This window comes from Halichondria panicea, chromosome 8 (assembly GCF_963675165.1).
Source record: "Halichondria panicea chromosome 8, odHalPani1.1, whole genome shotgun sequence".
NCBI lineage: Eukaryota > Metazoa > Porifera > Demospongiae > Suberitida > Halichondriidae > Halichondria > Halichondria panicea.
In genome coordinates, this window is record NC_087384.1 from 961975 (window position 1) to 974589 (window position 12615).

At 45.4% G+C, this 12615-nt stretch overlaps 3 protein-coding genes across 3 annotated transcripts in view; 1 reads left to right on the forward strand and 2 right to left on the reverse strand.

The window, feature by feature from the left end:
• LOC135339624 (protein pelota homolog) overlaps positions 1–812 on the reverse strand; it is a 3753-nt gene extending 2941 nt beyond the window's left edge. Inside the window, exons 1-3 of the mRNA XM_064535776.1 lie at positions 677–812; positions 392–484; positions 183–333 (exon numbers count right to left, since the gene is read on the reverse strand). Of these exons, the coding sequence (XP_064391846.1) occupies positions 183–333; positions 392–484; positions 677–717 (285 nt within the window). The 5' untranslated portion in view covers positions 718–812. The remainder of the gene's footprint in view (positions 1–182; positions 334–391; positions 485–676) is intronic.
• Positions 775–2801, forward strand: LOC135339626 (uncharacterized). The gene is made up of 6 exons (XM_064535779.1): positions 775–931; positions 1079–1244; positions 1374–1479; positions 1685–1798; positions 1992–2194; positions 2484–2801. Exons 1-6 carry the CDS (start codon positions 864–866, stop codon positions 2712–2714), a joined length of 888 nt encoding a protein of 295 aa, XP_064391849.1. The 5' UTR covers positions 775–863; the 3' UTR covers positions 2715–2801.
• On the reverse strand, positions 2749–12455 carry LOC135339622 (uncharacterized). Its single transcript, XM_064535774.1, has 14 exons — positions 12354–12455; positions 11788–11908; positions 10201–10271; positions 8251–8372; positions 8130–8192; positions 7911–7976; positions 7659–7793; positions 7347–7415; positions 6661–6883; positions 6392–6438; positions 5337–5483; positions 5127–5187; positions 4897–5036; positions 2749–4596 (listed from the first exon to the last, which is right to left on the reverse strand). The coding sequence occupies exons 1-14, from the start codon at positions 12399–12401 to the stop codon at positions 2949–2951; spliced, it is 2961 nt and encodes a 986-aa protein (XP_064391844.1). The 5' UTR covers positions 12402–12455; the 3' UTR covers positions 2749–2948.
• Positions 12456–12615: the final 160 nt, after the last annotated feature.

Consider the following 12615-nt stretch of genomic DNA (forward strand, 5'->3'; position numbering starts at 1 on the left):
CACATTTACAGCTGTTACCATAGAGACAGGCATGCGCAACGACCACGTGTACCAATAAGTGGGTGGATCAAGGCGTCGTGGTTTATCCTATCCGGCATATTCAGTTATCTGACCTGACTCTGGAAAAGGTGTCGGGATAATCGAGGTTCTACTGTTATCAACAACGTATACATACTGCTCACTTTCACATACTGGTTCTCCTGTATGTTCCGACCTTTGACCCTTAGTTCGCAAGCAGCAGTGTCAAACTCTATATTCTCCACTGTGACTGTGAGGGTTGTCCGCACTCGACTAGTCGTACTGGACCCAGTGGAGGACTCGTCCTTCACTTTCCTAAGAGGGGGTGTGTTTTGTGTGAGGTGTGTGTGGTGGGTGGACTAGATTGACGAACCGTATAGTTGTTGATTTGATACTGTCCCTGCTAGCGATGAGATTGTACATGTGCCACATGTCCTCAGGCTCTTCAGGAATGAGCACCACTTGACTGTAGCAGGGGGAGTAACATGTACAGTGAAGTGTGGGTACGTACATACGTACATACAGCCATGGACAGTTATAGTTCAATAATAATTATATATGTAAGTACAATGGCATATAGATGATTCACTACAGGATTTGGTTCTTCAGACAAATGTAAACAGGATCTGAACTGTGTGATAATAATTGTGTAACTCACCCACTTCCATTCCTGTCCAGGGATCGATGAACAAGCTTCATTCTCTTCAAATAAAAGTAGAGACACACACTGAGGTTAGCTCCACGTGGGGGCGGGTCTTCACCTTGCAAAAGAGAGGTGGGGCTTGTTAGCTTTTTGACCTCTCTTGGCTGCTTTTATTTATACTATACTACTACAGAGCAGAACTATGGCGACTGGAGAGTCTTGCAGGCCAGCAGCAGAGTCTGTGCCTCTACTGGAGGGGGACAGTGACCCGTGAGTACAGCCTACAGGTAGTCCTAGCTATAGACGGTAACCCTAAACTACAAAGACCTGCTAGCTGTAGCTGTAGCTATAATTTGATGTATTCTATGTAATTACCCATAGCCTATGTTTGATAGTGTGACTGACTGGCTACTGCAGGTTTAAAGGTGTGATTGTCAAGGAGAGGCATATCGGAGATATCTCAGTGGAGCAGTTTAGTGAGCGATTGAAGGCCTCACTGTCAGCATGGAGGGAGGAGGGTAGGAGAGGGGTGTGGCTACGGATACCAATCCACCAATCAGATTTCATCCCTGTGGCCGTAAAGGTAAATTATAGCCCAATGGTCTTGAAACATGTAACATACGTACACCAATACTTGGAAACTCTTCACACCAGTGAATAGGCGTACTTTCCAGACTAAAAGTAACAACCTCCCCACACACACACATTGCAGCAAGGGTTTACGTTTCATCACGCCAAGCCGGCTCACGTGATGCTCACTCAATGGCTGCCAGTGAGCGAGGAGAACACCTTGCCCACCTACGCCACACACAATATTGGTGAGTACACACTCAATAGTCAATCGTGGCCTTCCCTTTAACCACCCAGTGCACCCTGACCTCATATCATGTGATTGATACATACCAGCTGTTTCTATTGTCTAGCTAGTACTAAGCTTAAACTGTCTAAGAAAAATATTTCGGTAGGCCTACATGGTTAGGACTATAATTATAATATGTGACTCTATCAGTGCTTTCTCCTCAGGTGTGGGGGGGTTTGTGGTCAACTCTCGTGGGGAGGTCCTACTCATACAAGAGAAGTGGCTCAGGAACATCAAGCTCGTTCATTGGAAGCTACCAGGGGGCGTGGCAGAGTCAGGTACGTATCAGGAGGTAGCTCACTCGTTATGCTTATAGCCAGAGGAGGTACGACATCCGCGTGTCAAAGGAAATGTTTTAGACACACATTCCTTAGGTCAAAGTTCGGAATGTGTGCGTTAAAGACACACGGATGACACACGGATGTCGTACCTCCTCTGGCTTATAGCGCATAATAACCATGTGAACTGCAGGAGAAAATATTTGGCAGACGGCTATTAGAGAGACCTTTGAAGAGACTGGCATAAGGTCAGAGTTCGTTTCTATGCTATGTTTCCGTCATATGCATGGTTACCTATGGGGGACGAGCGATATCTATTTTGCGTGTCTCCTTCGACCAATCAACACAGAGATCACGATTAGCCCCTCTGAGATTGCTGATGCCAAGTGGATGGACGTGAGTATCTAATACTAGTATAATTATTGTAATACAACATACGTAGCATTGAGCTGAGGTAGCAATTTTGAAAGGCCATTGGGTTCTGGTGACCCAATTATCTCTTCTGGAGATCGATGCTTATACTCATTAAATTTATCATTTTTCTAACCTATAAAGCAACTTTTTCAACAGCCATCTAGCCTTAGTTTTAGTGATCCAAATTTAGAGATTTTGTGATTTCTAAAAAGCTTTGTACACGCTCCAAATAAATCTCCCCCCCACACACACACTCACACTCATGATGCAGGTGGATACATACATCGCTGATCCAGAGACAATTGCAATGAATCGGATGATAGCTCAGGCCTACAAGGACGGGCTGGCGAGAGGACTGTTCCTACAGCCCACCCTCTACCCACACTTCCTGGAGGGACGGCCAGACGAAGTCATATACTTTAACAAATCTTGTGACCCACAGACTATGTCAGCTGATACCGTAGCTAAGTCACATGACACAGATACTAAGTCGAATATCTAATTAATTATATATAGTCTATGCATTAATTTATTAGCTCTGAATTGAATAATTATGTCAATATCAAGAGTGGTTATAATTACACACGAATCATTTGACAATAATATAATAAGTAATTAAAATAATAACAATAATAATTATTATTAAGCAACACTCAATAACATAAATAATATAATGCAACACATACAATGAAAAAACAAAAATGATTGACAAAATAGCTAGTTCATGTTTTGAGAGTTAGTTCCCATGGCGTCTGCTTTGCTCTGGAGAGGAGGTCCTCGGTCCACGGGATATTCTTCGTGGGGGGTCTACATTACGTAGTGACTGACTCCGCCTTAAAACTCCACCTATTTTAGGCTTGCTGCCTTCAGAATAAGAGTCTTCAAATTTTCGTTTCAAGTCCTGTACGGGAGGCGGGGGCAGATCTTGGTGAGATATCCACGTACTCCAAGCAGAGAATACAGCAGGGGGTGTGCTCTCACGACGACGATACTGGTGGGCGTGGTTTTGGATGTCATGTGACATACATGGCTTGCCCGAGGGGTCGTCAACGGCAACACTGGCAGGTCGCCGTGGCAACTGCTCGGATTTAAGTCCAGTGGGGGACGAGGATCTTGCAGAGGCATCTGAAATGGAACTTTTACGCAGTTCGACGTCTTGTCCTTTCTTCTCTTCAATGTCGAGGATACGAGCTCTCACTGCTCCACGAAGAGAGGATCCAAGCACATCCTCCGAGTCACACTTGACTGACGGTTTATTGCTACTGGGGAGGTTGACAAGACTCGAGTGTCGCACATGCTCTGTAAGTCTCCTGGTAGGTGGGCTAGGACTGAGAGATTCATGGCGTGTTGTGATGTGGTGTGGGGGGGAGGGCTCTGCCACTTCCAATTGGACGAGCTCTTGATCACATGCCGAAAGTTGAGAATATACAGACGAATCTCTGCTGATTATCAACGGCATGACAACATTTGTTGCCTCCGTTTTAACTCCAGGGCTGAGGTCAGTCAATGAACTCAGTTTTTCAATCTCCTTCACCCTCTCAGGGACACTCTGTATCTGAGTGCTTTGTATGGTGCCAGCTGCTTCTGGAGTAGTCTCGCTGCCCATCTCAGGCTCTGGACTGCCCAGTCTGAATAGTGTGGGATTTTCAAAGTCCACCTCCTCCATTTGCGGGGACTGGCTGCCTACCGATATGTTGCTTGAGGGATTCGGAGAGAGGGAAGAGGGTTCAACGGAGCCGGGGACACTGACGGAATCACGGCCAATGGTCTTAATCGTGAACGGGATCTGGTTAACAACTGGTTGTTTTATTTCGGCATCAGAAAGTCTCTCCTCAATGACCCCGTGTTCTGATGTGGGCGAGGCCTCTGTGTGTGTGTTACATGTCACTTCGCCTTCAGATTTTATCTCTTTGTCTTTTGCTGCCTCTCTTTCGGCCTCGGCACTGGTATGTGTATTGGAACCCACTGAATCGGATCTTCCCTTTCGAGAGAGAAGTTTTTGCACTCTGATATCGAAATGATCATTGTCGGTTGGGGAGAGATTAGGGGTGGAGTAGCCAGAGCCACTCTCGGAGGTGTAGGGAATGTCCCCTATGCCTTGGTCATCATCTATCACCACAGGGGGTAGAGAGGCCAGAAAGTTGCGAATGTGTTCGTGTTTGTCGACTGGTAGGGAGGGGTCTAGTGGAAACAGCGAGAGAGACGAGTGTAGGGGGTCATGTGACATCAAAGGGAGGTCTTCTTCCGGTAGGAATGATAGTTCTGGTTCAACCGATGATTCCGTACCGCAATCTACGAGGGAGGGCTCAGAGTGGAAGCATTTCCGGCTTCTTTGGAGAGGGTGGAGTCGACTGGGAGCTTTCTTACCCCACAGCTCGTTGTGCCTGCATGAGGGTGGGATGGTGGTACTCATATTGGGTATTGGGAACTGCTAGAGATGCAAGCCATTGTACTATAATTAATGTAGAGTAAATATGTTACACCTGTCCTAGCATTATTCAAACACACATCACATGACTATCACATTCGTGCTCAGCGTAGGTTTCAATAATTACATACAATAAACTTTCACCAGATGTGATGTATACAATCATGCAGACTGTAAAATGTTGGTCTACAAACGACATACAGTGAAGTGAGGATGCTATATAATATAATGTGCAGTGTGCAGGTGCCTCCCTCACCTGGCCCGGAGTATCCCCTGGTAGTCATGGAGCTGGTGCATGAATCCATCGTTGGGGTTCACAATAGAGCGCTTCCCCTTGACATGCTCCACTGCATCCTCCAGTGACATAGTGTACTCTTTCATAGTGTACGCTATCACCTGTAGGGGGTGTGGTGAGTGGTGTAAAGTGTGGGGTATGGGTGTGGGGTGCGTGTGTGTGTGTGGTGTGTGGTGTGTGGATGTACTTACTGTGGCAGCTGATCTACTGATGCCCATCTTACAGTGGACTAACACCTTCTTGCCAGACAACCTACGAAATAGAAGACAAGAGTTTGAGAAGCTCCACTATTACACAGTCAATGTAAGTGTGCTGACAAATACAAGAATTCCAACAACAACAACAACAAAACATGCACAAACAGTGAGTGTCAATATTCGTACAGGTCCACTATTACTCACTTTGCTTCTTTGATGAACCGAAAGGTCTTGTCCCAATGTTTCATAAGCTCACTTCCTGGGACATCGTACAGACGAATGTTGAGGTACTTGAACTCCTCAGGGTAGAAGTTGTCTATCTCCTTGGTGATGTTGAGTATGTACTTCACTCTGCAAGTGTGTGAATAAAAATGTAACTACAGTCATTGAAGCACTACAGTGTTCGGGGGTAGGCATATCACAGTCAGTGAGATTGTTGAGGCCACCCTCTTGTAACACAGATACTGTAGACTAAGGCCCCAAAGTCGAAGGTGGCGGCGGGCGTTTACTTGCTGGCGGCGGCTTAACTTCGAAGGTGGCGGCGGGTATTTAGGTGGCGGCTGGTGTTTTTTGGTGGCGGCGGCATGAGAGTGTAGAGACTCTATCTACGGTGGCGGCGGCTTAACCTCGAGGTTACGTCGAGTGTTTACTTGGTGGAGGCGGCTTAGCCTCAAATATATTAATGTGGATGTGAATAAGATAATGTTGGACCACTTGACCTTTAACTAATTAAAGTTATCTTGGCAGACTACTTCTCAAGCTTGTTTTTAGTGTCTGGGAGGGATTGTGGAGTGGTCAAGACCAGTCCAGACAGTTGCTCTAGCGCTGACCTGATATCAGGCTGCTCATGGTCTCGAGGCTAGCTAGCACAGGAGCACCCTCTGTTTCTCTATTAGCTAAGGTCAAGTGGTTCTAACCTCATCTATATTCACAGCTGGCCTTAACATTTTCGAGGCTAAGCCGCCGCCACCAACCACACTCGCCGCCACCCTGGAGGTTAAGCCGCCTCCAACAACTGACACCTGCCGCCACCCTCGAGGTTAAGCCGCCGCCACCAAGTAAACACCGCCGCCTCCTAACACAGCAAATTCGTTTTCTTTTGGCACTATTCACCTCTCATAGTAGGCCACCTCTTATTACAGTGAGCTAATTATTATTAGTAGGCAGTACTTAATCTAGACAGGTGCATATATGACAGTAGTCAGTAGCTACCAAGCAAACTCTACACACACACTCACCCCACACACACACACACTCACCCTATCTCCTTCAGCTCTGACAGGTTGGATGCATTCCATTCCGATCCCTGCACAAAGACACAAGTCATGATAACTCAAACCTACCTACGCACGTACATGTACCAAAACAGACTTTGTTTTGGCAATCGAATCAAAAACAAATAGTGATCTAAACGCATCATTGGATAGACCTCCCGAAGAGCTACAGAATGCATCCTTGGGTCTTTGAAATCGGACGTTTGAAACTAAAGCAATGGCTCCTTAAAGTAAGCTGCCCTTTAGTAACTCACCAGGTAGAGGTAGTCGTGTATCTTGGAGGGGTGTTCCATTTGTCCCAAGATTCGCAGCATTTCTCTGTCAAGAAACTCTCTGTATTTCTTGAGCTCCATATTCATCTCTTTCTGTAGCAGGAGCCTGAGTTGCTTGGAGGTGATCTCTTCGAGGTCTTGCTCCAACATGATCTGACGCAGCTTGTGTGAGAGGACCTTCTCAAATGCTTTATTCTCCTCAGTGCTAAGAGGGTGTGGTCAGGGGGTGTGGTTATTTAGTACTGCAAGCACCAATACACATGGTTGTACATTTAACAAACCCTGCATGTACACAAACTTTGCACAGTGGCCTATCTATTCAGTAGCTGCTTTATTGCTTTAGCTTAATTAAGTTATGCGTGAGTTCAATTAGACTTGAATAAGTGAACAAGGCTGACATGTTGGGCCACAATCATTTAGCAATCTACGTTCACACGGTTAATTCAATTACTATAGATGTTTACATACATTATAAGGCAAAGGGCGCAAGCATCCATCACCAAATCATGTAGCTAATGATGCGTAGGAGTAAGTGCAGCTTAAGGTACAAAGTGAGACAAAATCAACTGTCCTGTACACTACAAAAACTGACAAATTCTTCCCGTCTAGCCACCATCACCCCTCACACACCTCACACCCACACCCCTCACACATGGCACAACACTCACAGTGCACTGGCGTCCGAGCTGTAGATGGATGAATAAGGTCTGAAGGATTCCACGTCCTCACTGAGGTTCCTGCAGGGGGTGGGGTGGGAGGGGTCATTGTAGACACTGGCTATCTCAGAAACAATCATTGTATGTATATAGGCCAAGCACTTAATACTTGTACAGCCACTACAGTATAAAACATCGGTTACAATTCTTCAAAAGGAGGTTCTATTAGGTCTGTTCTATACACTAGCTCCATGTACACACTGACAGAGGGTGCCTATCATTATACTCTAGAGGAGTAGCTGAATGGAGGTTATTGATCTTTACCACTCGTTGAGGATGGAACCGTCCGTGGTGAGTCTGGAGCTGTAGTGCCTCATCCAGGCGTGGGATAGGCCCCCCACATAGTAGTTGTTCAGTCGGGCGTGCTCAGTGCACTTGTACAGCGTCTGCAGGGCAGTCCTGTGTATGGGGTGGGGGGGTGGTTAATATAACATGCTACAGAGGCAATGTGGGGGGTAGTGTGTCGTGCAGGGGGTACATGTAGTATGCAATGCAGGGGGTGGTGGTGTAACTCACCACATGCTCTGTACGGAGAGTGGCTTGAAGACGTGCTGTCTGTCACCAGTGTGTACACTGAACCCTCTGTGTGTGTGCGTGTGTGTGTGTGTGTGTGTGTGGGGGGGGGTACATTGTACGTGGTCCACACTGTTCTCAGAAGAAACGGATAAATTTTGACCCATACTATCATAATGACAGATGTAGATCCTTGAGGTAATCACAGTATCAATGACTCACCCATCTCCATCAAGTTTGATCTGTGTGTCTCTCCATAGAGGCAGGACCAGCCCAATACGAATGCTGGACACACACACACACACAGTCACATGGGTCTAATACAGTCAGTGGTTTGGCTTACTTTGAATTGTCTTGCTCTGTACCCAACACAATGGTCTCGTCAGTCTCCTGGTTGCCATGGGTAATGATGACGACAATGTACTTGGTTACCTTACGAGGTAAGGTGTTCTCTAACTCCACAGCCTATGAGGGATGGCATAATAATGAGCGAGTACTCACACCCACACACACACCCACACATACACCCACACCCACACACACACACACACACCCACACGCACACAGTGGAGCATCTGATAAAGGAATTCTCTACAAAAGGGTCACATCCAGCCAAAAATCGAGATACACAAAGAATTGTGGGAACAGCTGATAATGGTGTCGTGGTTGAGTAAGCACTGATGGGATACATGCACACACAGAGACCATACAAAACAATAGATGGTCCTATTGTGTGTCTTAACAGTGCAGGTAGCTTCCAGAGGAGGTAAACACGCGCGTGCCTCGACTAGCCCTCTGCAATAACCTTGAGCGTGGGAGGAATTATGCCTCGATTATCCACCCACGCTCAACGTTATTGCAGAGGCAATTAGCCTAATCGAGGCACGCATGTCGTACCTCCTCTGAGTAGCTTCCCAGCACATGTAGTCTGCTCTGCTGTCAAGGATGAACCAATCTACATGTACACTAATCTTGACAAGCAGCTATATATAGGCTTTGAAAGTGATCACTTCTCAAAACCTGATCTCACTGAAAAAAAACACTGCATTTTATATCCAAAACAATACGTCCTCGTATTATACACACGAGCTCAGTTGATAGATCGAGTTACTCATTAAATTGTATCCCATGTGTACATAACCAAGTTTCACGAATCACCAAGATATTGAATTACAGCAACACACGTACAAGTAGGTATACGTTGACCAACCGGCTGCAGCTGTTAGCTATAGGCGAGGTGCATCATTACCCTCGATTATAATGAGACATTCTCCTACACAAACTTGAGTAAAGGGTGGTATACACAGAGCAACTAACCAGCCTCTTGTTAGGGCAAGGGAGTGTAGGCCAGGTGTTAGGTATATACATGTACATGTACTAAAGGCACTATGGGAATCAATGAACTTTAGACAAAAAATGATGTTATATAATTAAATTACTTCCTTAATTGTACGAGTGTACCACCCACCTGGCTGTAATTAATGAGAATGGTCTGAAAGTCTATTGTCACATCTTTTGTTACAATTTAACAGGCATTCATGCTTGCTACACACACACAATCACATGATTAGCATAAGCACAATATACGTACACTATTGTACAGGAATAAAACAGGGAATGACCAGCTGGCTTATTCGTTAAGACACACACATTTGAAAAGCATGAATATACATTTGGGTAATTTCAGACTAGGGCCATGAATATATCAGAACCCCTGCTAAGAGCTTAGTCACATTCACATGGGAATGTGAAGGCTATCAAATATCAGTCATGCACTAAATGCACCCAGCTGGAGCCACTGAGTTCACTGCTGACTACGTACAGGGATAAACCGTGGACATTGAAACCACATCCATCTAGGTGCATATAATTGTAGTGTGTACAAAGGCCTCTCTCACTAGTCCTCTGTGAGAAATGGTGCTTTCAGAGGAAATGATATAATAATAGGTGCTGTCAATAACTGTAAGCACATGTAAAGCTACCAGATAGTGAAGGACAGTTCACCAGGAAATACAGTGCTTTACTCTGTACCATGGCCTTCTACTACAATGGCCATAGGTATGTATGTTACTTACTGTATGCCTTAATACTACCAAGAGTTCATGATACTACCTATATAGTGAATGCTAGCATCACTGTTTGCAAATACACCACACACAAGCAGCTCAACAGTCATAGCATTAGCTACCATTACCTTATTAGGGGCTAATCTCTCTCAGTTATTACAATCCAGCCTTTTATTATTGTGACTACTACTCATTAAAGGTGACAACAAGTTCTAATCATCACTCACCAGTTTGAGCTTGTCGGCAGGCCGCAGTAGTTTGACCAGCTTCTTGAGGTGAGAGAAGATACGCATGTGATCTGGAAGGGAGGGGGGGTCAGTAGGAGCAGAGTATTGGGAGGAGGGGGGGGGGGTAATGTCATCAGTAGGAATGACAGTAGGAGAGTATTGGGAGGAGGGGGGGTCAGTAGGAGCAGAGTATTGGGAGGAGGGGGGAGGGGGGTAATGTCATCAGTAGGAGAGTATTGGGAGGAGGGGGGAGGGATAATGTCATCAGTAGGAGAGTATTGGAAGGAGGGGGGGTCAGTAGGAGCAGAGTATTGGGAGGGGGGGGGGGGGTAATGTCATCAGTAGGAGAGTATTGGGAGGAGGGGGGGTCAGTAGGAGCAGAGTATTGGGAGGAGGGGGGGTAATGTCATCAGTAGGAGAGTATTGGAAGGAGGGGGGGTCAGTAGGAGCAGAGTATTGGGAGGAGGGGGGAGGGATAATGTCATCAGTAGGAGAGTATTGGGAGGAGGGGGGGGTCAGTAGGAGCACAGTATTGGAGATGGGGGGTAATGTCATCAGTAGGAGCAGAGTGTATTACACATGCACTAGTACTCAGGGAAGATCACAAAGGAACAAGCTACTAGGAAGGAGTACCTATAGTTCCTGAATACTCACACTACGTTAGCTTCCCTCTAGAAATACTCAATAAATCACAAGCCATTTAAACAAGCAACTGAGAATAAGGTAAGCAATGGCTGCCTTCAAACAGACTATCATGATTACCTCTTATTAAGGTGTAATTTGCTCATCACCTCCCAAACAAAACAACCTTTACAGAGCTACCAACCATTGCTAGGATCAAAGACACTCCACAATAGAGCTCAGCTACTCACACAAGATCAAAGGTAGCTACCTGTAACTACAGTAAGGTAAGGCCCACTCATAGTATTACTAAGAGTGATGTCACCCTGACAACAAGGTCACTATAGAGTTAGCGACGCTCGGGCTAATCAACTTGGCAGGAATGACAAAAACGTTCCCACCAGACGAAGTATGGAATGACACACAGTAGACTAACAGTTGGCATATGCAGTAGACAAGCATACTGAGCTTGTTCAGTATGTACACCATAAATACTGGGAAATTGTCTGTGCATAATCGCATCAATACTGAGAGTATGCACAAAGCTGTGCAATACATGTATTAGAAATAATTATAGGATGTTTGAATCTATTGGCCATCACTCTATTGGCCATCACATTTTGTAAATATATCCTAACAAGACTATAACTTTGGGAAAACATGATCAGAGACAACACAGCCAGTGGCTTCCAACAACAGTCAATGCTGGCCTAATATGGACCTCTGACTACTGTTGACCTTATCCCAACACTGGGTTGTTTTAAACAAAGTTACATTGGTATTGTTACTACCAAAACTATTCACACACATATGCAGCCAACAGCCACCTGCCTGTATCCACTGTGTTGCTAATACTGAGATACGCATTTTAGTAGCTAGGGAAACTTAACCAATAGTGAAAACTTATTATGAATATAAGAAGGAAATACATGTACATTGTCTACTCACACACACAAACACACTCACCACCACGACGTCCCGGGCCTAGAGATGCTATTGGTCTAGGAGTGAGGCAGAGTGCGTAGTGGTCCCTAGCAACAAATCCCTCATAGCTGGACGTAGAGAGAAGGTCTTCATTTTCCTGTTCCTGTGAGGGGGCGGGATGTGTGTGTGGGTGGACGGAATTAATAAACAACTAAAGGTGTTCTTTACGGTCACTGTTGCAACTATTTTGCACCACTGACACTTAGCTAGGTGATTACGAGTGACGTTACGACTGCTGCTCTACTATGGTATGTAAGTTTAATGCCTTTGAAGTCCAACCAAATGCAATGAGATCATACACCAGATAATAACTACACACCGTGGACTGGACACTACTGTATACTGTACACTTGCACTAAATACAAGTAACACAACATGTAGAACATGTAGGTTATATTTAATCACTACTGAAACTGTTCCAGTTCTCAGGTTGTCTTAATCAAGTGTTGTGCATGGTGTCTACAGTCTAGTATACAGTGCAGTACTTGACCTCTAGCTAAGAGAGTGCTCTTATGTAGAGACTTTTAGAGACCCAATTTCACACTCACCGATTCATGAGGAGAGGGTGAACTCCGCTCAAGTGTTAGGAGAGACATTACACGGCAGCTAGATACAGCAGTCAAAAAGGTTGTCTTTGTACTTTGCTTTCTAGGAAATCATAGAGGGAGTGTGATTAAATAGGGGGAGTGGTATTAGCCTCGATTCCAGGCCGCATTAAAATTGGCCTGGAATCGAGGCTAGAGTGGTATTGGTCGATGTCAATATTTTATAGAAGCATTAACGCTCCTTTCCTAAGCAGCCAGACACTAG

Coding starts and splice junctions, on each gene's coding strand:
- LOC135339626 (XM_064535779.1), top strand. CDS start 864: ATGGCGACTGGAGAGTCTTGCAGGCCAGCAGCAGAGTCTGTGCCTCTA. Junction 1,245..1,373: donor TCATCCCTGTGGCCGTAAAG/GTAAATTATAGC, acceptor CACACATTGCAG/CAAGGGTTTACGTTTCATCA. Junction 1,799..1,991: donor AGGGGGCGTGGCAGAGTCAG/GTACGTATCAGG, acceptor TGTGAACTGCAG/GAGAAAATATTTGGCAGACG.
- LOC135339622 (XM_064535774.1), bottom strand. CDS start 12,401: ATGTCTCTCCTAACACTTGAGCGGAGTTCACCCTCTCCTCATGAATCG. Junction 10,272..11,787: donor AGGCCCGGGACGTCGTGGTG/GTGAGTGTGTTT, acceptor CCTCCCTTCCAG/ATCACATGCGTATCTTCTCT. Junction 4,597..4,896: donor CAGGGGATACTCCGGGCCAG/GTGAGGGAGGCA, acceptor ACCCTCATGCAG/GCACAACGAGCTGTGGGGTA.